The sequence below is a fragment of the Microcaecilia unicolor genome, chromosome 9, assembly GCF_901765095.1.
Source record: "Microcaecilia unicolor chromosome 9, aMicUni1.1, whole genome shotgun sequence".
Lineage (NCBI taxonomy): Eukaryota > Metazoa > Chordata > Amphibia > Gymnophiona > Siphonopidae > Microcaecilia > Microcaecilia unicolor.
The window spans coordinates 15,165,967-15,191,155 of record NC_044039.1 but is presented as its reverse complement, the minus strand read 5'-3'; the positions used below and the strand labels follow the sequence as shown (position 1 = coordinate 15,191,155).

At 46.9% G+C, this 25,189-nt stretch overlaps 1 protein-coding gene across 1 annotated transcript in view; it reads left to right on the top strand.

Moving 5' to 3' along the window:
* PPFIA2 (PTPRF interacting protein alpha 2) overlaps positions 1 to 25,189 on the top strand; it is a 342,348-nt gene that overhangs the window by 160,220 nt on the left and 156,939 nt on the right. Inside the window, 1 exon segment of the mRNA XM_030214146.1 lies at positions 13,512 to 13,613. Within this exon segment, the coding sequence (XP_030070006.1) occupies positions 13,512 to 13,613 (102 nt within the window).

The following is a 25,189-nucleotide window of genomic DNA, read 5'->3' as shown; positions in this document are numbered from 1 at the left end:
TGCTATTCTTTGGGGTTCTACATGGAATGTTGCTACTCTTTGAGATTCTGCATGGAATCTTGTCACTCTTTAAGATTCCAGAATCTTATTTATTTAGATTTTGCTCACACCTTTTTCAGTAGTAGCTCAAGGTGAGTTGCATTCAGGTACTCTGGATATTTCTCTGTCTCAGGAGGGCTCACAATCTAAGTTTGTACCTGAGGCAATGGAGGATTAAGTGACTTGCCCAAGATCACAAGGAGCAGCAGCGGGATTTGAACCGGCCACCTCTGGATGTCAAGACCCCTGGGTGTTCAAACCACTAAGCCACTCCTCCACTTTATGGAATTGTGCACTAAGAGCAGTGGCGTAGCAAGGGGGGGCGTGGGGGGGGGGTGCTCCCTGCCAGCTCCCCCCCTCGGTGCATCGACACCCCCCCCCCCCCCCGACCAGCTCCCGCACACTACCTTTAAAAAGAATATCGGAATCCCAGGTGCAGCGCCTCGCGCCTGCCCTGCACGTAAAAGAAATGTGGACCGTCGGGCCTTCCCTCGCTCTATCTGTCCCGCCCTCCGCTGCCGCAACTTCCTATTTCCGCAAGGGCAGGACAGACAGAGCGAGAGAAGGCCCGACGGTCCACATTTTTTTTACGTGCAGGGCAAGCGCGAGGCGCTGCGCCTCGCCTGGGATTCTGATATTTTTTTTAAAGGAAGGGTGCGGGAGCTGGTCGGGGGGGGGGGGGGGGGGTGTCGATGCGCCGAGGGGGGGGATGTCATCGCGCTGCCCCTAACCATGCCCCTTTTTGCCTGCGCGTGTTAGAATTTAGGCGCAGTACATTACAGAATACGCTTAGCAATTAGTGCTTGTAAATGTTTGTTAAGAGCTGTTAACAACGCTTAACAGCTTGTTAAAACAACCTACGGGCGTAGTTATAGAATACACCTAGATTTACACGCAGGACTGCTCGCAACTCTAGGCACACTAAATAGAATCCAGAGGTAACTGCACACAAAACATTTTCTTGTTTTTTTGAGGGGGTGTTAGGGGCAGAGAGCACTAAGAGGATAGCATGTGGATAACGCAGTAGGTTGTACTGCTGTGGTAATTTAAAAATGGCTGCATGCTAATTGGCACATGGCCATCAATGTAATCAGGATTTATACACTAAAATAAAAGTCTTTGGTGCATGGAGGAGCGGCCTAGTGGTTAGAGTGGTGGACTTTGGTCCTGGGGAACTGAGGAACTGAGTTCGATTCCCACTTCAGGCACAGGCAGCTCCTTGTGACTCTGGGCAAGTCACTTAACCCTCCATTGCCCCATGTAAGCCGCATTGAGTGGGAAAGCGCAGGGTACAAATGTAACAAAAAAATACATGGGAAAGACCTGCACAAGGGTGAACTAAGACCTATTTTTACTGCAGCTTTAGTAAAAGGACCCCTAGAATTTATTTTTAAGGTGCCCTGATAAACTGAAGGCACACTATCGATTGCAAGAAACACTCGCAGGTGCCATGAGACCATCGTAACCTAACCCTGATCATCCAGGAAAGGGTAGAAAGAGACTGGGGCTTTGAGGGGTCCTTTTATAAAGCGGCAGCAAGCCCAATGCGGGCTTACTGCTCGCTAAAAGGGAAGTACCGCCGGTCTACCGCACTTTTCCACCCCCAGTATGCATGGTTCTAAGCCATGCAGACTACTGCAACGGAATCTACGCGGGCTGCAAAGAACAACTCATTAAAAAAACCCAGACCGCCCAAAATACAGCAGCCAGGCTGATATTCAGCAAAACACGCTTCGAAAGTGCTAAACCTCTTCGAGAAAAGTTGCATTGGCTGCCAATCAAAGAACGGATCATCTTCAAAATCTGCGCCTTAGTCCACAAAATCATATACGGCATTGTCCCAGGATACATGACAGACGTTATTGATCTACCAATAAGAAACAAAGTCAGACTATCAAGATCGTACTTAAACCTACATGACCCAAATAGCAAAGGACTGAAATACAAAACAACTTACGCATCCGGCTTCTCCTACATAAGCGCACAACTATGGAATGGCCTCCCAAAAGCCCTGAAAACAATCCATGACCACCAGAACTTCAGGAAATCACTAAAAACCATCCTCTTCAAAAAGGCCTACCCCAACGACCCCACGTAACCCTCTTCACCTACCAACACAGCATGACTATGATCGAACAGGACAACACGCAATCTTCATCCATTCCGACCCTCCACTTATACCTCATACGATCACTATACAACTTTGTATTTGTTATCCACCGACTGGGTAAACGCCTTTGACGGTACTATGTAAGCCACATTGAGCCTGCAAATAGGTGGCAAAATGTGGGGTACAAATGCAACAAATAAAAATAAAAAAAAAATCCTATCCAGCGCTACAAAACTATTTTTATTTTTGTAGTGCCGGTTTGGACTTGGCGGTAATCGGGAAGTGCTGCGTACTGCCCGGTTACCGCCGGGTTAGCATGGGAGCCCTTACCCTCAATGGGTGGCGGTAAGTGCTCCCACCCTGCCAATGTCAGTGCAGCTAGTGCTTCACTTGCCTCACGGCTATTTCCTGGAAAAAAAAACCCAAGGACTTGCCTTTTATCCACTGCGGTAAAAGGGGGCTTCGGCGCGTGTCAGAAACACATGCCGACACCAACGCAGGCCTCCTTTTGCCACAGCTTCATAAAAGGGGCCCCGAGCGCCTTTTCCTTCTACCTGTCTTCTGTATGCTTCATTTTATTTCTCCTCCAAGTTCATAGTTTGGAGACAGTGGAAAAACTCTACTTGCTTCCCATGTATAATTTAATGTAATCATTGTTTCTATCTTTATTGTGATAAATCTGTGTTCATATTATCAGAGCTATATAAAAAAAAACATCCTTAATATTTAAGACGTTGCTCAATAGGTAAACATAACCAGTTTTCTGTTTTGGGATGAAATATAATTATTGTGGCTTCATTATCTTGTGTAAACCAGTTTTCCTATTTGGAAGCAAATGCCATCTACAGATCACAAAGAAGCATTTTTATATTTTAGCAATCGGCATTACTTCTGAGACTCATTATGCAAATAGATAAAAATGGCAAAAAGCGAAAAATGACTTTCACAGCTGGCTTAGTTTGTTCTAAAAAGTTTTTAGCTGCCATGAATATTTATCCCAGATAATCTGAAATCGGCATCCTTTCTTGCGTGGTAGAGCTTACTCAAGAGATTGGATAAAGCCAAAAAAAAAGGCACAGGGTCCAATATTCAAAGCATTTATCAAGGTCAAGGTTCAAGGTTTCATTGAGTTGTCCGCTTAGGGTCCGACCATCAAAGCGGAGATTTTAATCAAAGTAAAAAAAAATGAAACTACACTCTAGTGTAACACGAAAGATAGATAACACAAAATATCACAAATCTACTGTGCTCCGTAAGACACCAGTGGTGAAGCAGGCCACGCCCACATATGAACCCAGGTCAGACTTGCAAACCTAAAGGAAATAAATGTGGAGTTTTATGCTCATAAATTGGCCTCTTTGAAAATTTACTAGGCTGAGTGCATAGATTTTTACTCAGTTTCATTATACAGGGGCGTAGCCAGACTTCGACGGGAGGGGGGTCCAGAGCCCGAGGTGAGGGGGCACATTTTAGCCACCCCCGGCGCCGCCGCTGACCCCCCCCCGCCATTGCCGACACCCACATAGCCCAGGCACCGCCAACCCTCTCCCCCGCCATTGCCGACGCCACCACCAACTTTGGCCCCCCAGCTGATGACCCTCTCGACCCCCCCCCTCCCGCCGCCAACCCGCCATCGCCTACCTTGGCTGGCGGGGGACCCCAACCTCCGCCAGCCGAGGTCCTCTTCTTCTCACAAAAGGCTTCCTTCTGTTTCTGACGTCCTGCACGTTGTATGTGCAGGACGTCAGACTCGCAGCAAACGCAGGTGACGGCGGGTTGGCGGCAGGAGGGGGGGTCGAGAGGGTCGTCGGCAGGGGGGTCCAGGGCCAAATCTACAGGGGCCCAGGCCCCCCTGGCCCCATGTAGCTATGCCACTGGTTTCATACACTCTCAAATTTAGGAGCTTAAAAAATGGGTGGCAACAGGGGCGGATTTAGGGTGGGGAAAAAGAAGTTAAGAGCTTAACGCTGATTTTGATTTCTAGCCTCATAAATTAGGCTCATATTTCTAGGCAAATGAATGGCAGCCTAAATTTATGAGCATAGGGGTCCATTTACAAAGCCGCTGTAAAAAGTGGCCTGCAGTAGTGTTAGTGTGTCTTTTAGGTGCGCGCTGGGCCGTTTTTTTACCGTGGCTTGGAAAAAGGCAATTTTTTAATATTACGGGAAATGACGCTGAGCTAATATTAAAACTAGCATGCCTCTATTGATGTTCTCAGCCTTTACTGCCAACCATTAACCTAGTGGTAAGGGCACATGCACTACCCATGCGGTAACCATGCAGTGTGCTCCAATGTGGGCATACTGCTGGTTACCGCCAGGAATGTCCTGTGTGGAAGTTGCATCAGAGAGGGCTGGACATGGCAAAGAGAAGACTCCGGAGTGCCTGTGTGAATCACGGATGGCCCGAAAACGTAAGCTACAAGCACTGCGGCGGAGGAAGGAGAAGGAAGCGGCAGCAATCCTGGACCTGTGGGAAGGAAGGTAGCGAGCGATGCTGGATTTGGGGAAGGCAGAGGTGTGTTGGACTTATGGGAAATGTGCTCCAAACCTGGTGTGCCGGTCCCTCCAGACTCTCCTTCCTCCAAACACTCCATTAACTCTGCTTCTCTGCTAGGCTGTTGGTTGGAGACCTCCTCCCCAACCCTCAGCTCTGTGCACTCTCTCCCTGTACATACCACTCAGCAGCTGCTTCACAGGGGGCCGCAAAGCTTGCTCGTAGGCTGACCCTCTTTCAACTTCAGGCACGTTTGGAGCTCCCTGTAACACGGGGGCCGAGGGCAATTGCCCTGTTTGTCCATCCCTTCACACCGGCCCTGCTACTTCAGCACCTACTTCCTTTCTTGGTGGTGGTGACACAGCAGCCCCCTCTCTGTCTCCACTTTCATTCATGCTCTCTCCTGGGTCCCTCTCTCTGTTTTCCACCCTGTGCAGCAGCATCCTACCTCTCTACAACCCCTTGCCATCTTTTGTGCTGCTCTGCATCACTGTTGTAAAATTTGAGATGCGCATTCATTAGAGTGCATTCAACTTGTTTGGGCACCTTAAAAATTGTAGTGAGCACAAAATCAATTGTACATGCAGATTAAGGCAAAATTGCCCTCCAGTGCAGTGGTTATCAAACCTTTTCAGTTCACGGCACCCTTAATGTCTGAGCAATTTTTTGCAGCACCCTTTCCCTGCAGCCCCCTCCTCTCACTCCAGCACACCTCTCATCCCTGAAAGTTCAGCACACCTCTCCCTTCCCTACAGCCCCCTCTTCCAAGAAAATCCAGCGCACCATTCCCTACAACCCCTCTCCTCCAAGATAGTACACTAGGGTTACCATATGGCTCCAGCAAAAGGAGGACGGATTGAGCCAGCCGGGTTTTACTTCCATTGCTTTGACTAAGACATGACCTAATCATCTTGCGCCAACCCTGATATCCTAGAAATAGGGTTTTTCCCCTTTCTTCATCGTTCATGATCCAGAACTGATTTTTCTAGACAAAGCAGCCTTAGTTCTTTTCCCCAAAACTCCTCCCTGATCACCCCCCCCCCCCACAACACCATTGATGTATCCCCACATCAACTTCCTAGCCCTTCCTTTCCCTACCTATTTAACCTAGTCCCACTGTTTATCTACCTCACCCCTACTCTCTCCGACCCTAAAGTCTGACCCTGAATGGGTTCTCTCACCTGTTTGTAAACCGCATCGAACCCTTCTGGGGATTTTAACAGTATATAAGACCAACTTTGAATTGAATTGAGTTCTGTAATTCTTGGTAAGCATTTGGTAAGATAAAATGCAGCTGTCGTAGGAGCTAAGCAAATGCAGTGTGTGCCAAAACGAGACTACCACCAGGCTACCGTGACCCCCCCCCCCAATACTCCAAACAGCCCAGAATACCGCAGCTAGACTCATTTTTGGAAAAACAAAATATGAACGTGCAAAACCACTAAGAAACAAACTACACTGGCTACCACTTAAAGAACGTACCACGTTCAAGATCTGCACGATTGTTCATAAAATCATTTACGGAGATGCCCCGACGTACATGATGGACCTCATTGACCTACCACCCAGACATGCAAAAAGATCTTCCCGAACTTTTCTTAACCTACACTTCCCCAGCTGTAAAGGATTAAAATCAGGGCTTTTTTTGAGGGGGTACTTGGGGGTACTGAGTACCGGCACCTTTTCCATTGTCTGCTAAAATTGACCCATGGACCCCGAGTTTTAATGAAAGAGCTCAGGCTCTACACACCAATTCTGCCTTGTCGTAGATTGTATGACTGGTTGCAGGGGGCCTGGGCATTGTGGGATGGGTCCCTCAGTGACCACCCCACCCCTAAAGAGTAGCCTGGCATTTGAGTACCAGCACCTTTTTTGCTAGAAAACATACTCTGATTAAAATACAAACTAACACATGCGACCAGCTTCTCATACTTGAGCACACAGCTGTGGAATGCACTGCCAACTAACTTGAAAACAATTAACAAAATAGCTATCTTTCGCAAATCACTAAAAACCTATCTCTTCAACAAGGCCTACCACGAGAACACATAACCTAACTATAACACTCCTCCACTCCGCCCTCACTCTGAATGTCTTTCTTTTATCACTTGAATAATTCTTCTTGTCATCCCTTGATCTCATCGTAACTCCAGTTGTATCATGTACCCTGTATGGCGACGCCATAACAGGTCTCTGTAAGCCACATTGAGCCTGCAAATAGGTGGAAAAATGTGGGATACAAGTGCAATAAATAAATAAAATAAATAATTTCAGATTTGGCGTGTGCACATACTGCCTGGATGATTTATTTTATTTATTTCCTCCCACGTGCGGCGTTTCCAGTGGTAATTGGCACGTGGCGCGCGCCGACTGATCACCGCTCATGTAGCACCTGAACCCTTACCGCTAGATCAGTGGGTGGCATTATGGGCTAAGGCCAGTTTTAGGCACATGCTGGTTTGTTTTACCGCATGCCGTTTTCCTGTCCCATTAAAAAAAAAAGTCGTTTTTTGCAGACGCGGTAAAAACTGGCCCGGCGCGCAGATAAAGCACGTGCCTACACTACCGCAGGCCACATTTTACCGCAGCTTAGTAAAATGACCCCATAAAGAGAGAGAGATGCAAAATGAAATATTCTACTTGCCAAGCAGCACAGAGATGACATGTCCAATATATTGCAAACTGTTGAAAGGATTCACTCTTTCTTCTCCTGCAATATACACTTCCTTCTATTCACACATTATCATTTTCTTAGGCCGTTTATTTGAAACCTGTTCTAATGGCTCCGGTCTTGGCATCACAGCTTCCCTAATGCTATAACTGCTGTCTTGGTCTGGGGATGTACGGTCATACTTGCTGTTCATTTGTCCGTGATGTGCTTTCGATATTACAATAATGTGCCTAAGAGTTTTGCACATACACTGTGCTGCACAACAGTACATAAGTGCATAAGTAATGCCGCACTGGGAAAAGACCAAGGGTCCACCGAGCCCAGCATCCTGTCCACGACAGCGGCCAATCCAGGCCAAGGGCACCTGGTGAGTTTCCCAAACATACAAACATTCTATACATGTTATTCTGGAATTGTGGATTTTTCCCAAGTCCATTTAGTAGCGGTTTATGGACTTTGTCCTTTAGGAAACCGTCTAACCCCTTTTTAAACTCTGCCAAGCTAACCGCCTTCACCACGTTCTCCGGCAACGAATTCCAAAGTTTAATTATGCGTTGGGTGAAGAAACACTGTGTGCTTTACCCCACATTAGACCGAGAGCGTGTGTGTGTGTCCGTGTGTCCCGGTAGCAAACCTTCAGGGGGGTGGTAGGCTCCCTTCAGCAGTCCACAAACAAAGTCCTTCCAGACAACACAGCTTTTAGTTCCAAACAGTTTATTTCCCCTCCTCCACAAAATCTCAGTTCAAGGGGTTAAAGTCCCATTCAGTTTCCAAAACAAAGCAACCAGAAAAAAACTTCCCTTTAAATCCAAGTTCTCCCCCCAGTTCAACAGCCTGGGTTTCAGTTTTAAAAGTCTTCCCGCTTGGGTGGTTGCAGAATGACAGTACACCGCCCACAACACAGCTAATTGACTCCTGTCACCACCCACTGCCTTCAGTCCCTGCAACTCTGCCCCAGAGTACAATTACAGTCCATGTCAACCGGCTCCTCCAAACCTGGTGTGCTGGTCCCTCCAGACTCTCCTTCCTCCAAACACTCCATTAACTCTGCTTCTCTGCTAGGCTGTTGGTTGGAGACCTCCTCCCCCTCCCTGGTGGAAGGAATCTTGTACTGATTTCTAACCCAAGGGAATTGAGCTTTGTCATCCCTGCTCCCCCTTCTGGCCCTCGTCTGCCATAGCAGCTGCTCTTTCCAGTCCTTTTCCCCCTCCCTTCCACGTGGGGGCCATACTGGGTTTTGGGACCTACCCCCCCCTCCCCCCGATCCCTTCTCTCAGGGCCTTGTGGGAAATGTAGTCTGGCCCCATACCTCCTCCTGAACTGCTTAGACCCCTCAACCTCCTTACTGTGTGTGTGTGTGTGTGTGTGTGTGTATGTATGTGTATGAGTGTGTATATACCGTTCTCCACACTGCCAACTCCAAGCTCTGCCCTTTCTGCCTCGCCTCACCCTATGCTTGGAATAAACTCCCTGAGCCCATACGTCAAGCCCCCTCCCTGCCCATCTTCAAATCCTTACTCAAAGCCCACCTCTTTGATGTCGCCTTTGGCACATAACCATTACACCTCCATTGAGGAAACCTAGACTACCCCAACTTGACATTTTGTCCTTTAGATTGTAAGCTCCTTTGAGCAGGGACTGTCCTTCTTTGTTTAAACTGTACAGCACTGCGTAACCCTAGTAGCGCTATAGAAATGTTAAGTAGTAGTAGTATTTATATAGGCATACAGCCTTTATGCAAGGTCTGTTTTCTGTATATGCTGATCATAGCAGGTCCTACCTTTGGCTCAAAGGGTATATCAGTAAACATTTTTAATTAACAGACTGCATCTTGTTAGACACGTCTCCTGCATTGTGCCAACTAATACCATGGAAAAATGACTTGCTCTCAGTTTGTGCTGCCAGCAGAAAACCTGAGAGCCATAAATTCTGCAAGTGGTCTGTTTTACACATAAACCCTTACTGTGACCTGCCCGTGGCAGGTGATCCTGTCCATTCATTTTATCAGCTGGGGTTTAAACAATAAACAGATGGCTTAAGCCTTCAGGAAAACGAGATGGAATCGACTGTCAGATTATTATTCCTGAAATCATTTTATGAAGAATTACACAGTGCCACATGGACGAATCAATTTTTGTTTTGTTAATCTAACTACCTGTACGTAATACGTAAACTGCTTTGGTTGTACCACAGGAAGGCAGTAGATCTACTTTATTTTTATTTATTTATAACATTTATACCTCACATTTTCCCACTCAATGTGGCTAACATCAGTCCGTAAAGGCAATCGCCAATCCGGTAAATAAACGAAGTATGGTAAGGTGACTAGGTAGGATACTAATTACAAGGGTAAAGGGATAGTGCTGGGCAGACTTATACGGTCTGTGCCAGAGCTGGTGGTTGGGAGGCGGGGATAGTGCTGGGCAGACTTATACGGTCTGTGCCAGAGCCGGTGGTGGGTGGCAGGGATAGTGCTGGGCAGACTTATACGGTCTGTGCCAGAGCTGGTGGTTGGGAGGCGGGGATAGGGCTGGCCAGACTTATACGGTCTGTGCCAGAGCCGGTGGTGGGTGGCAGGGATAGTGCTGGGCAGACTTATACGGTCTGTGCCAGAGCTGGTGGTTGGGAGGCAGGGTTGGTGGTTGGGAGGCGGGGATAGTGCTGGGCAGACTTATACGGTCTGTGCCAGAGCCGGTGGTGGGTGGCAGGGATAGTGCTGGGCAGACTTATAGGGTCTGTGCCAGAGCTGGTGGTTGGGAGGCGGGGATAGGGCTGGCCAGACTTATACGGTCTGTGCACTGAAGAGGACAGTACAAATAAAAAAAAGTAGCACATATGAATTTATCTTCTTGGGCAGACTGGATGGACCATGCAGGTCTTTTTCTGCCGTCATCTACTATGTTACTATGTAATTACCCTTAATCTATTTTCCTTATGTTTTAATGTGTTTGATCTTTTCTGGAAATAATCTGCGAAAAAAGCAGCTGAAATAGCAGTAGATTTGTGAATATGATATTTTTGGGGAGGAAATTCCCTTCCCCCAATATTGACTGTAGCTACAGGACTTGTGTTCACGCTATATATAGACTTACTCAAGATTACCTTGGGCAATGCTACAGCCACCATCAGAACTATTAAAGGTGAAATACAATTACTACTGCTACCAAGCCTTATTATAATATAATTGTTTGCAAGCAAGAATTACAATATATACAAGATGTTTCCGAAGAGGTCTTCAACAGTGAGTCACTCCAGTGCAGTTCTAAGCCTCGGATGGTTTTTTTGAAACAGTGGCATTTAATTAAGACAGTCTTTGGGGTTTCCATCCAAGTAGCTAAGGCTAAGAAAGCAATTTAGGAGATCTTCCTGAATTTCATAATGTGTTGACTAATTTAGGGGCCATTTGACTAAACTGCAGTAAAAACGGGGGGGGGGGGGGGGGGGGGGGCCTGTGCTTTGTCAGTGCGTGTTTTTGATGCTCGCTGAGGCCCCCTTTTACCGCAATGGGTAAAAGGCTGTCTTTTTTTTTTTTTTTTCTTTTTTTCCCTTAAAAAGAAATGGCCGTACGGTAAGTGAACCACTTACCATGCAGCCATGTTTGGGGGGTGGGGGGTGGGGAGAGAGCACTCCCGTGCTAACCTTGTCGTAACCGGTCAGCGATTACCACTGGGTAAGCACCGGCACTACAGAAATAGAAAATATTTTTGTAGCCCCGAAAATGACACACACTGGGAATGGGAACCTACTGCCAGGCTCCTGTGGCAACCAGGGGCGTAGCCAGACTTCGGCGGGAAGGGGGTCCAGAGCCCGAGGTGAGGGGGCACATTTTAGCCCCCCTGGTGCCACCAACCCCCCTGCCACTGCCGCCACCACCAACTTTAACCCCCCCCCCCGCTGACGACCCTCTTGACCCCGCCGCCAACTCGCTGTCGCCCTCGCCTACTTTTGCTGGTGGGGGACCCCAACCCCCGCTAGCCGAGGTCCTCTTCTTCCGGCGCAAGGCTTTGCTCAGTTTCTGAGTCTGACGTCCTGCACCCCCCTCCCCCTGCCGCCGCTGTCACCACCACCACCACCACGTGCAGGACGTCGGACTCAGAAACTGAATGAAGCCTTGCACCAGAAGAAGAGGACCTCAGCTGGCGGGGGTTGGGGTCCCTCAACCAGCAAAGGTAGGAGATGGCGATGGCGGGTTGGAGGCGGGAACAGTGGCGTAGCCAAGGGTGGGCCTGGGTGGGCCAGGCCCACCCAGTAGCAGCACATCTATGCTGATTCCCTAGCCCCACCAGCTAAAAACTCCCAACAACTGTCCCTCCTGCATACCTTGTAAATAGCAGATGGCATGCAGGTGAGACAAGGAGAGGCCAAATCACTTGTGGGACAGGGAGGGGTTTTTTTTTGTTATTTTTGTACCCCGCGCTTTCCCACTCATGGCAGGGTTCTTCTGCCCACCCATCTTGAGTCCAGGCCCCTCCAAAGTTGGGTGTCTGGCTACGCCCCTGCTCCGGAATAGCACTTAGAGATGAGTCCTGTGTCTAACGTTAGGCACTGATGTTTACGCCTGCGAAAACCTGGTGTATATGCTGGCGCCTAATTTTTGGAAGTTAAACATGCAAATTATAGCATTCTATAACATTGTGACTAACTTCAAAGAAGGACCCACCCATACTCCTCCCATGGCCACACCCCTTTTCACTTACACATTAGAAAAGTTAGGTGCTGATGTGTCCGCAAATGCAAATTGGTGCCAATTAATCCAATTATTGATTAACACCTCGTTGACTCATTGACTTGCATGTGCATCTGCCCAGCGTGTACAAATTTGCACATTATCTTTAGGTGACTTATATAGAATCTGGGGGATAGTGTACACTTTTTAGGGGAGTGCACCCTCTGTGTATATAATGCACACTATTTGCAAGGACCATGAGCTTTTGACGATATTCGTTCCATAGAAAATAAACAACATGAACATTCCATTTAATGACACAGAAAGTGACCTGAAAATGTTCTGGTTCTCCATCCCTAATAGGAAAATGCCAGACGTATCCTATGTCATGTCTTTGGCAAAGTTGCAAATATTGTAAGACTTGCTAACTGGTGCACAACGCTAACAGACAAGGAGCATAGATACACATATGTGCAGGTTGTCTGAACTAAGGGCCAGATGCACTAAACTTAACGAGCTAGTAAACCCAGGCATGCACTAAAGGCCATTTTCCTATTACGGTAGCAGCTAACGAAAACGGAATGCAAATGATCCAAAAGAGCTGCACTACAGTTGCAAGGCTATTATAATGAGATGCACTAACGTTTACCGATTTCCCCTTACCGTCGAAAACCTAACTTGAGGTCTGCACCTCTCGTTAGGCTGGGGCTGCAGTGAACGGACCCATGGAGACCAGTGGGAAAGTGCCGAACACCCATCTAAAAAAAAAAAAAAAAAGAACAAGCTACGTGTCCCAAGTGCTCGTCAGGGACGTCCTTCTAAAGTGTCTAACATGGGCGTCCTTCAAGGACGTCCCTGACATGTACTTGGCTTTTTTTTTCCTCCCCCCTTCCTTCCTATGGACATCCTTTATGGACGCCCTTTATCATATATATATATATATATATATATATATATATATAAGAGCTGTGCCTATGGACATCCTTCACTCCCCCCCCCCCCCCCCACCAGAGAGGAAAGGAGGGAAGTCCGAAGGGAAGCGATCATCTGTTACTTGCTGCAGCGCCTTCACACGGAGGTGAAAGACGCTGTGAGGGCCCGGCCCAGTGGCAGACGGAGGGGGGAGGGTGGAGAAGGGGAGCGGTGGCGGCGGCGACAACCTCAGGGGGGCGGCGGGGGCAGGGCCATGGGGTGCGGAGGATGGCGGGGAGGCCTGGGAGGGGCAGCTTGGCTATTCCATCGTCTAGTCCATCGGTAAACAGTTGACTGGCCAACTGTTTACCGATGGAATAGAGAGTGCAAGTGAGCTACAACAAGCAGCTCATTTGCATTCCTTTGCCTTAATGCATGCCCGTTCCTTATCGATTCGCTAAGGGAATCGGTAAGGGAAGGGCTTTAACGATTTGTTAGTGCATCTTGGCCTGAAACAGCAGGGCTTTCTCTATAGGAGGTCTTTTTAGAAACAATTATTTCTTTCGATTTGTAATTGTGACCATTGTTGATTTTATCTATTTTTTATGGTTTTGCAGGAGTTTGCTGCACTGACAAAAGAGCTTAATGCATGTAGAGAACAGCTGCTGGAGAAGGAAGAGGAGATTTCAGAGCTGAAAGCTGAGAGAAACAACACAAGGGTAGGTAGACAGCAGACAGTCCATCGTCTTCTTCATCATCTTGTTTTTAATGAAGAGTGTTTAGAACCTAAAGTGATAGTTTGACTTGCTTTCTGATTAGTGGTCCCAGAGGGCCTCTGTGCAAGCTGTTAGGTTCATTATATCTACCTTAACCCTTCTCACCTTGACCATGAAGCCCAGTATCCTCTTTCCAACAGCAGCCAATCCAGGTCACAAGCACCTGGCAAGATCCCAGAAAAATAAGACAAGATTTTATGCTGCTTATTCTAGAAATAAGCAGCGGATTTTCCCAAGTCCATCTTAATAATGACTAATGGACCTTTTTTTTCTTTTAGGAAATTATCCAAACCTTTTTTTTAAACTCTGCTAAGCTAACTGCTTTTACCACATTCTCTGACTATGAATTCCAGAGTATAATTACACATTGAGTGAAGAAATATTTCCTCTTGTTTGTTTTTAAATTTACCACATATTAACTGTTCCGGGGCAGAGGGAGCAGGGAACCAGCGGAGCTGACAGGCACGCGGCTGCTCTCTGCACCCCTCCAGCAGCGTGCACCCGGGGCGGACCGCCTCCACCGCCCCGCCCTTGGTACGCTGCTGCCACTATGGCCTTGTCTTCCCTGAACGTCCTTTTTTCCCTTGGTCATCTAGCAAGCCAATTCATTCTTTTACCAGCTTCTTGTTTCTAATATACCTAAAGTTTTTACTACAGTATATGTTTTTGCCTCCCACACAGTGCCTTAGCGAGGGCTAATGGCACCCAGGCCGGGTAGCCGCTGCGCAACCCCCCCCCCCCCCCCCCGGAGCGCATTCTTACCTGTGGGGGGGGGGGGGCGATCCGCCCCGAGTGCATGTCACTCGGAGCTGCGTCGGCCCAGCTGGTTCCCTGCTCTCTCTGCCCCGGAACAGGAAGTAACCTGTTCTGGGGCAGAGGGAGCAGGGAACCCCCCGAGCGCGTGCACCCGGGGCGGACCGCCCCTCCCGCCCCCCCCTTCCTACGCCACTTCTCCCACACAATCTTCTTTTCAAAGTCTCTCTTTGCCCTATCAGTGCTTTGCATTTGACTTGCCATTCCTTATGCTGTTTCCTAATATTTTCAGTTGGATCATCCTTCCATTTTCTGAAGGATTTTCTTTTCGCTCTAATAGCTTCCTTCACCTCACTTTTTAAATGTACCGGCTGTCGTTTGGCCTTCTTTCCTCCTTCAGTACATGGAATATATCTGGTCTGGGCTTCAAGGATAGTATTTTTGAATACCATCCACGCCTGATGTAATTTTTTTGTCCTTTGCAGCTGATTCTCTAAGGTGGCTTTTTTTTTTTTAAACCATTCTCCTTATTTTATCATAGTCTCCTTTTTGAAAGTTAAATGCTAACATATTGGATTTCCTGTGTATACTTACTCCAGAGATTATATCAAATCTGATCATGTTATGATCACTGATATCAAGTGGCCCCATCACCGTTACCTCCTGTACGAGATCATGCACTCCACTAAGGCCTAGGTCTAGAATTGTTCTCCCTCTTATTTCCTGGATCAGTTGCTCCATCAACAGTCCTTGATTTCATCGAGGAATTTCACCTCCTTAGCATGCCCTGATGTTACATTTGCCCAGTCAATATTGGGGCAATTGAAATCACTGTAATTATCCGGAATGAGTAGGATCTACAATCAATAAGACAAAGGGAGCAACGCTGGATATTTGATCTACATACTGTCATACCCAAGGGCTTAAATGTTGCAATTGAGTGGAAAGCGTTTCTTTGATCATTGATCCGTTTGATTGGATAAGTGTGAGATGACGTCAGACGCTGAGTATATAAACATTCAGCGGGTAAAAAGAAGCTGTCCGCCATTTTCTGTTCCAGTAAGATTTGGAGACGGAGATATTTTAAAGGCTTGGAATTGCTGTTATTTTCAAAGATTCCCCTGAAGCAGCTATATTATTTAGCGAAACAGGGTTTCCCTGTCGGGACTTTTTGAATATCAAGAGCACTTTGGATAAGGCTGGACTTTTCAAGAATTCATGTGTTGAGATAAGTACTCTTGCCAAGCTTGAATATATATGTGTAAATTGTGTCTCCTATGCATCTGCTTGTTGGGATTCATGGTAAAGTTTATGAGAAATTTAGTATGTGAAGGTTTTTTTGAAGACCTATGACTGATAAGGCTTCCTCATTACACAAAAGGCTTGCCCTTTAAGAACGAGGAGTAGCCGAATGACCTGAGGTCTTTTTTTTTCTCCACTTTCTTGTGTTATCTACCAGCGTGTCCCTCAAACACGTTGCATAATAGGTAGGATAGTGAAATATTATTGGCAATTGAAATCACCCATTATTATTGCGCTACCCAATGTAGTGCCGTGAGTAAGGGTGGGTAAGACAGACCACACAGCAGTTGCAAATAATATTTGTTCAAGGTGTTGGGCAAGGGCGTCTTGTTCAATTCACAGGAAGGAAGAAAGCAAACTCAAAGCACAATCCTTCAATGTGACGACATCTTCGGGTGGCCTGCTCCTGCAGGGCCACGGCATATGTTCCCGTCACTCGGTACAACAGCATTCTCTACTTATTACTGGCCTGGCTCTCCAATTACCAGTGCAGTCTCTATCAAGTACGCGGGTCAAAATACAAAGTCTATGAGGTTCCAAGTTGGACTTGGCCTACCCGACTATAGTCGTCGTAATTTATATATAGGTGATGGAGTTGTATGCCGTGGGGCATTACTGCTTCCTTCTGGCCCTCTTTAACCGAAATCCCTGCTTTTTATACTTTTTGGCAGCTGTCCTCCTGGTCAGTTCCTCTTTGGGTGGGACTATAGGGCTCAAGGAGGTTCTGATTCTGAGATACTATTTTTAATGGAAAAGGTCAACATGAGCACACAGTTATGGAATGCATTACCTACCGACTTGAAAGCAATCAACGAAACAACTATCTTTCGAAAATCTCTGAAGACATTCTTCTTCAACAAGGCCTACAATGAGAACCTACAACCTCACTAAGTCACCTCACCAACCCACTCAATTATGAACGCCCACCTTCTATAACTACCCTAATCAATCTCTTCCTTCTTTCTTCTCTTCCTTAATCGCTGCACATTACTAACTGTATTTGATATCCTGAAATGACAATGTTGACAAATCTATGTAAGCCACATTGAGCCTGCAAATAGGTGGGGGAATGTGGGATACAAATGAAATAAATAATAATAATAACATCCTATAGACTTCCTCACATCCCAGTTTGTTAGCCTCCCTAATTTCTAATAACATTTCTGCATCTGTCTGTTCATCCTGGCCAGGTGTACGATAGTACAGGCCTATCGCCATTCTTCTCCCCTTTACACATGGAATTTCTATCCGTAGGGATTCCAAGATGTGTTTGGGCCCTGCAGAATTTTTATTCCATTCAACTCAAGACCCTCCTTAACGTATAATGCTGCTCCTCCACCAATTCGATCCACCCCGTCACTGTGATATAATTTGTACCCTGGTACCCTGTACTCCAGGCTCCGCTCATTCTGCCTCGCCTCACCCTATGCTTGGAACAACCTTCCCGAGCCCTTACGCCAAGCCCCCTCCCTGCCCATCTTCAAGTCTTTACTTAAAGCCCACCTCTTCAATGCTGCGTTCGGCACCTAACTCTTTCAGGAAATCCAGACTGCCCCAATTTGACTGCCCCTATCAGACTGACTGTTCACGTACCCTTTAGATTGTAAGCTCTTTGAGCAGGGACTGTCTTTCTGTGTTAAATTGTACAGCGCTGCGTAACCCTAGTAGCGCTTTAGAAATGTTTAGTAGTAAGTAGTAGTAGTAAGGTATGACAGTGTCCATTGATTATCTTCTTCTACCAGGCCTCAGAAATGCTGATTATATCTAGCTTTTCATTTAGCACAATATATTCTCTCTCTCCCATCTTATTTCTTAGGCTTTTGGCATTTGCATACAGACTATTTACAACTTGCTCAGCAGTTGACACTGATAATTTGCGATCTTTAAAATCTTTCTGCTCTGTATGTAAAGACACCCGGTCTACTACGGTCTCTATTGTAACCTCGCTATCGGGATGCCCTATCTTCCCTGTTTTGGTGATATCTTTTAAAGATACCTTCCTCTGGACCATGTGTTTTTTTAGCTCATTTATATTCATGTCTTTTTATGACCTTTGTGCTACAGCTGGCTTGTGAATGATAAAAGCCCATAAGCAAGACGCCAGACCATCTTTTTTCCAATGATAAAAGTCTTAGTGTTGGGACTGTTTGCCACGGCCTTTGTAAAGCTGTACAAAAGATTAGAATAATAGCCAGATAGAATCATTATACATGAGATACTTGTAACTCAGCATGAGGAAAATATATAGTATTTTCTATTGTTAGTGAAAGCCTGAGCCTCATCTCTCTCTTTTCTTAAGAGATGAAGAGCAGACTCAAGTGCCGTGTCATGTTTACAACATCTGGTACATATGTCCAAGGCATATCGCTGATACACCGATCTGGCTGATTCTGCCTACTTCCTCTTTGCCTTGGTACGTCGGAGATCACGCCTGCCTGTTGGAACAATCTTTTATACCTTAGTCACTTTATGAAACTCACATAGCAAACACACGAGTTCAAAGGAAATGGGTGGGGTAAAGGTGTTATAAAATACATCCATAAGCACGATGCTTACCAGCATATACATGCACAGGTGCTCCTGCCCAGGGGCGTAGCCAGACACCCAATTTTGGGTGGGCCCGGGCTCAAGATGGGTGGGCAGAACTCCACCCTGTCCTACAACATAGTAACATAGTAGATGACGGCAGAAAAAGACCTGCACGGTCCATCCAGTCTGCCCAAGAAGATAAAGTCATATGTGCTACTTTTTTATTTGTACTGTCCTCTTCGGTGCACAGACCGTATAAGTCTGGCCAGCCCTATCCCCGCCTCCCAACCACCAATCCCGCCTCCCACCACCAACTCTGGCACAGACCGTATAAGTCTGGCCAGCCCTATCCCCGCCTCCCAACCACCAACCCCGCCTCCCAACCACCAGCTCTGGCACAGACCGTATAAGTCTGGCCAGCCCTATCCCCGCCTCCCAACCACCAGCTCTGGCACAGACCGTATAAGTCTGCCCAGCACTATCCCTGCCTCCCAACCACCAACCCCGCCTCCCAACCACCAGCTCTGGCACAGACCGTATAAGTCTGGCCAGCCCTATCCCCGCCTCCCAACCACCAGCTCTGGCACAGACCGTATAAGTCTGCCCAGCACTATCCCTGCCTCCCAACCACCAACCCCGCCTCCCAACCACCAGCTCTGGCACAGACCGTATAAGTCTGGCCAGCCCTATCCCCGCCTCCCAACCACCAGCTCTGGCACAGACCCTATAAGTCTGCCCAGCACTATCCCCGCCTCCCAACTACCAGTCCCGCCTCCCACCACCAGCTCTGGCACAGACCATATAAGTCTGCCCAGCACTATCCCTGCCTCCCAACCACCAGCCCCGGCACAGACCATATAAGTCTGCCCAGCACTATCCCTGCCGCCCAACCACCAGCCCCGGCACATACCATATAAGTCTGCCCAGCACTAGCCCCGCCTCCCAACCACCAGCTCTGCCACCCATTCTAGGCTAAGCTCCTGAGGATCCCTTCCTTCTGCACAGGATTCCTTTACGTTTATCCCACGCATGTTTGAATTCCGTAACCGTTTTCATCTCCACCACCTCCCGCGGGAGGGCATTCCAAGCATCCACCACCCTCTCCATGATTTGATTTCTCCCTCTCTCGTCTGCATGCCATATGGTCTCTCAAACATCTCCCCTCCCCTATGTTTCTTTTAGCCTTCCCTCTGATGCAACTTCCTGTTTCCGCATAGGCAGGAATACATCAAAGATAAGGCTGTGGGAGCAGGTATGTATCAGCTGCTGCTCGCTGCAGGCGAAGATCTGCTGTTTACAAGGTATGCAGGAGGGGCAGTTGATAGAAGTTTTTGGCTGGTGGGGCTTGGGAATCCCTGCCAGCCACACCATAGGTGTGCTGCTACTGGGTGGGCCTGGGCCCACCCTTGGCTACGCCCCTGTATCCTGCCTTTGTAGACCAGCTTTCAGGGAGATAATTTTATAAAGGCAGCGAGAAGCATATGTTGAAAAATAGGCACAACGTGCGTACTTGTCGTAAAATTACTCTCGTTCCATGTATATAACCTCAAAGGTAAATTGTGAATTTCCTGCATCTGTTATAAGACCTCGGGGCCTTATTAACCAAAACACTGCAACACACTTCAGGTTAAAAAAAAAAAAAAAACCCAAAGGGGCCCATTTACTAACCGTGGAGGAGCATTTTTGAAAGAACACCCAAGTCAGAATTGAACGTTCTGCTCATAACGTTCAAAAAAAAAAAAACATCCGTCGCGCATCCATTGGTGAACAGGAAAAACATTGGAATTTCCTGTTCGAAAATAAATGAGAAGGACGTTCTGGCACGGGAAAACATCCAAAATATGAACACCAAAAAAAAGCGGGCCGAAAATTGTCTGTCTGGAATCATTTGTACATTAATGGCCTCACAGACTTCCCTGCAGAGCAGAGGGACAGCCTAGTGTTCGGTGCAGTGGACTTTAGACCACGGGACCCAGGTACTAATCCCACTTCAATCCCTTTAGATGTTATTGTGAGCCCTCCAGGAACCAGATAAAAACCTATTTATACCTAAAAGTACATCACTACAATAGCCATCATGCTTGGAGGCAGTGGTGTGCTGGTAAATTTTTAACAACAGGCTCTCTCCCTGGTCCACCTCGGCGCCTCCCCCAACCCGTCCACCACTGCGCACCCCACCCACCTCTGCGCCCCCCCCCCCCAAAAAAAAAAAATTGCAGAGCTGGCTATACCCCAGGGGGGGGGGAGGGGGGCAGCCAACACATTACTCTCTCCAGGAAAAAAAAATTAAATTATCCCAGGTTCCAATCTAATTCATGTTTAATATGGGATAAAATGCCATAAATAAGTAAATAAATATAAACTTTTAACGTTCAGCACCTGATTCTCAAAGTGGACATATTCCAAACACTATAATGAAAATAAAATTATTTTTTTTCTACCTATGTTGTCTGGTGACTTTGTTTCTCTGATCATGCTGGCCCAGTATCTGATTCTGCTGCTGTCTGTCCTCTTAACTCCGTTTCCAGGGCTTCCTTTCCATTTATTTCTTTTCTTTCCTCCTTTCTTCTTCATTTCTGGTTCTCCGCAGACTTGACTGTCCAGTGGATCTAGCTTCTTCCTATTTTCTCCATCCATGTGCAGTTTCTCTCCTCACTTCCTTTTCCCTCATCTAATCTCCTTCCTCTATCTTCCCTCCATGTCCAGCATTTCTTCTCTCTCCCTTCCCTCCCCTCCATCCATGTCCAGAATTTCTCTTGCTCTTCCCTCCATCCATGTCCTGAAACTCTCCTCTCTCCCCTGCCCCTCTCTATCCATCCATACCCAGCAATTCTCTTCTCTACCCACCCATGCTCAGCAGGTCTCTCCCCTGCCCCCCTCTACCCACCCATGCCCAGCAAGTCTCTCCACTGCCCCCCTCTACCCACCCATGCTCAGCAAGCCTCTCCCCTGCCCCCCTCTACCTACCCATGCTCAGCAAGTCTCTCCCCTGCCCCCTTTTACCCACCCTTGCCCAGCAGGTCTCTCCCCTGCCCCCCTCTACCCATCCAGCGATTCTCCTCCCTCCCCTGCCGCTCCGAAGCATGTCCAAAGATGTCCTTTGCTCCCACCCTCCCCTCCTGCTCCCCTCCGTCTTTTTTTAATTACCTCCGTCGAAGCGCGCGCCATTTAAAGCCCTGCTGCGTGCTGGCCATCTCCGGGCTTCCCCTGCTTGCTTCGGATGATGTTCGTGCCTTAGTCCTGCCTTCGCGAAAAAAGGAAATGATGTCAGAATGAAGGCGGGACTAAGGCACGAAGCAAGCAGGGGAAGCCTAGAGACTGCCAGCACGCAGCAGGGCTTCGACGGAGGTAATTAAAAAAAGACGGAGGGGAGCGGGAGGGGAGGGTGGGAGCGAAGGACATGGTTGGATATGCTTCGGAGCGGCAGGGGAGGTAAGCATGGCCTGTGATGGCGCCCTCCTGATGATTACCTCCCACAATGGAGCCGGCTCGCCCCCAACAACAACCGGCTCGCAAGAGCTGTCAAAATTTAACAAGCGGCTCTTGCGAGCCGGTGCGAGCCGGCTCCAGCACACCACTGCTTGGAGGTGACTGATAAATCCAGGTACACTAGGTTTTTCTATGTTCCAAGAGGGCTCACATATTTGTACAGAAATAAGAGTTAAAGTGGGACTTTTACCTGGGTTCCATTTTTCAAAATCTACTGCACTGACCACTAGGCTACTTCTCATAAGTACATAAGTATTGCCATACTGGGAAGACCAAATGTCCATCGAGCCCAGCATCCTGTTTCCAACAGTGGCCAATCCAGGTCACAAATACCCGGCAAGATCCCAAAAATGTACAAAACATTTTATATTGCTTATCCCAGAAATAGTGGATTTTCCCCCAAGTCCATTTAATAATGGTCTATGGACTTTTCCTTTAGGAAGCCGTCTAAACCTTTTTAAAACTCCGTTAAGCTAACCGCCTTTACCACATTTTCTGGCAATGAATTCCAGAGTTTAATTACATGTTGAGTGAAGAAAAAGTTTCTCCAATTCATTTTAAATTTACTACATTGTAGCTTCATCGCATGCCCCCTAGTCCTAGTATTTTTGGAAAGCATGAACAGACGCTTCACATCACCCGTTCAACTCCACTCATTATTTTATAGACCTCTATCATATCTCCCCTCAGCCGCCTTTTCTCCAAGCTGAAGAGCCCTAGCCGTTTTAGCCTTTCCTCATAGGGAAGTCGTCCCATCCCCTATATCATTTTCTTTCCCTTCTCTGCACCTTTTCTAATTCCACTATATCTTTTTTGAAATGCAGCGACCAGAATTGAACACAATATTCGAGGTGCGATCGCACCATGGAGCAATACAAAGGCATTATAACGTCCTCATTTTTGTTTTCCATTCCTTTCGTAATAATACCTAACATTCTATTTGCTTTCTTAGCCGCAGCAGCACACTGAGCAGAAGGTTTCAGCATATCATCAACGTCGACACCTAGATCCCTTTCTTGGTCTGTGACCCCTAACGTGGAACCTTGCATGACGTAGCTATAATTCGGGTTCCTCTTTCCCACATGCATCGCTTTGCACTTGCTCACATTAAATGTCATCTGCCATTTAAACGCCCAGTCTCTCAGTCTCGTAAGGTCCTCTTGTAATTTTTCACAATCCTCCTACGATTTAACGATTTTGAATAACTTTGTGTCATCAGCAAATTTAATTACCTCACTAGTTACTCCCATCTCTAGGTCATTTATAAATATGTTAAAAAGCAGAGGTCCCAGCACAGAGCCCTGGGGAACCCCCACTAACTACCCTGCTCTATTAGGAATTTCCATAATGCCTGAAGCTGTCATGGATCCTGGTATCCACTGTCACTTTCAGTTCTTAGGGGAGGTGGGAGAGGGTCATTAACCACTGGGAGATGGCAGAATCATGTTTTTCTTCCTCCAGTGGTTAGCTAATCAATAAGAGCACCTTTTTGTACCCTGGCCATGTTTGAAACAGGTCTAGATAAAAAGTCCCTTTTTCTGCCCAAATTTGCCCATGCAGTTTTAAGCACCATTTGTAGAAGTCCCCTGCATATGGCATGTTCTTTACACGGAGAAGTAGCAAAAATTGGTAATTACATGGATGAACACCAGCAAGCATAGGTGGAAGATGCTGAGTGATACTGCTCTTGGATTGTGTAGGCTCTTGAAATCGATACTCCTGCTGTACATGCCAACGAACGTATATTTGCCAGCATCCTTATGTGGATTTTATAAAACACAACGAAGCCAAAACCATACTGGACATAACTAAACTCTTCTTTCTCCTTACGATCCCCCAATGTGTTTGTCACACATGAACTTTACCCTACTACGACATCACTCTGTATTTTGTTGATACCGGAATTGGCGATCGCCTCAAAGGCACTATATAAGCCACATTGAACCTGCAAATAGGTGGGAAAATGTGGGATACAAATGTAACAAAATAAATAAATAAAAGACTCCACATTTGACAGAGACTTTTGTAAAATACTGGGAGGAGTGGAGGAGTGGCCTAGTGGTTAGGGTGGTGGACTTTGGTCCTGGGGACCTGAGGAACTGAGTTCGATTCCCACTTCAGGCACAGGCAGCTCCTTGTGACTCTGGGCAAGTCACTTAACCCTCCATTGCCCCATGTAAGCCGCATTGAGCCTGCCATGAGTGGGAAAGTGTGGGGTACAAATGTAACAAAAATAAAATAGATACTATTGGAGATTCTACATGGAATGTTGCTACCATTGGAGATTCTACATGGAATGTTGCTATTCCACTAGCAACATTCCATGTAGAAGGCTGCGCAGGCTTCTGTTTCTGTGAATCTGACGTCCTGCATGTACGTGCAGGACGTCAGACTCACAGAAGCAGAAGCCTACGCGGCCACATTGGTGATCTGCAAGGACCGACTTCTACATGGAATGTTGCTACAGTGGAATAGCAACATTCCATGTAGAATCTCCAATAGTAGCAACAGTGGAGGAGTGGCCTAGTGGTTAGGGTGGTGGACTTTGGTCCTGAGGAACTGAGTTCGATTCCCACTTCAGGCACAGGCAGCTCCTTGTGACTCTGGGCAAGTCACTTAACCCTCCATTGCCCCATGTAAGCCGCATTGAGCCTGCCATGAGTGGGAAAGCGCGGGGTACAAATGTAACAAAAATAAAAATAAAATAAATTGCAAATGTTCCAACCTGTATGCCTCAATTCCTACTGGACATCTACAGACAAAAGGGCTTTCACACGTACAATGCAAGATCATTTACTGCTATCTTGTTCTACACTACCTGGAGCCTTGCTGTCAAAGATAAATGACCTATAAATTTAAATAATTGCTTAATTGTGATTTTGCTAGAAAGCAGCTTCTAAGGGGGGGGGGGGGGGGGGGGGGGGAACATGGCACAGTCTCAAATTAAGGCAGTTTCAAATGAACAGTAAATTCTTATTTGAAATAGGCCTAAAATTTGTTTTGGACCAAAATATACTAAAAAAAAAAGTAATAAATACAAAGTTTTTGAGACACATTGTAATAGTTTGCCCTTGAACTGGGTTAGACTTACACTGCTTCATAAATAAGGCTGAAAACAGACCAGCCTCTTTTATGGCTAGAAAAAGCTGCACAACCCAGGTCCCCTCTATGCAAACTGGTCTAGTCTTCAGGGTATTTCCAATGAGTAATTATCGGGCATGCTTATGTTCACGTGGCCTTTAACACAATTTAATTTGTATAACTTAATTACTTGGAAAAGCAGACCTCATCGCAACCCTTGAGGACTAGGGCATTCAGCTCTACTAGATGGCATCCAGAGGGTGGCTATTTAAAATGGTCAGTGGTCTTTTTCGTAAAGCCTATGGGGACAGACTTATAAATTTTCAATATATACACTTTGGAAGAAAGGCGGGAGATATGATAAA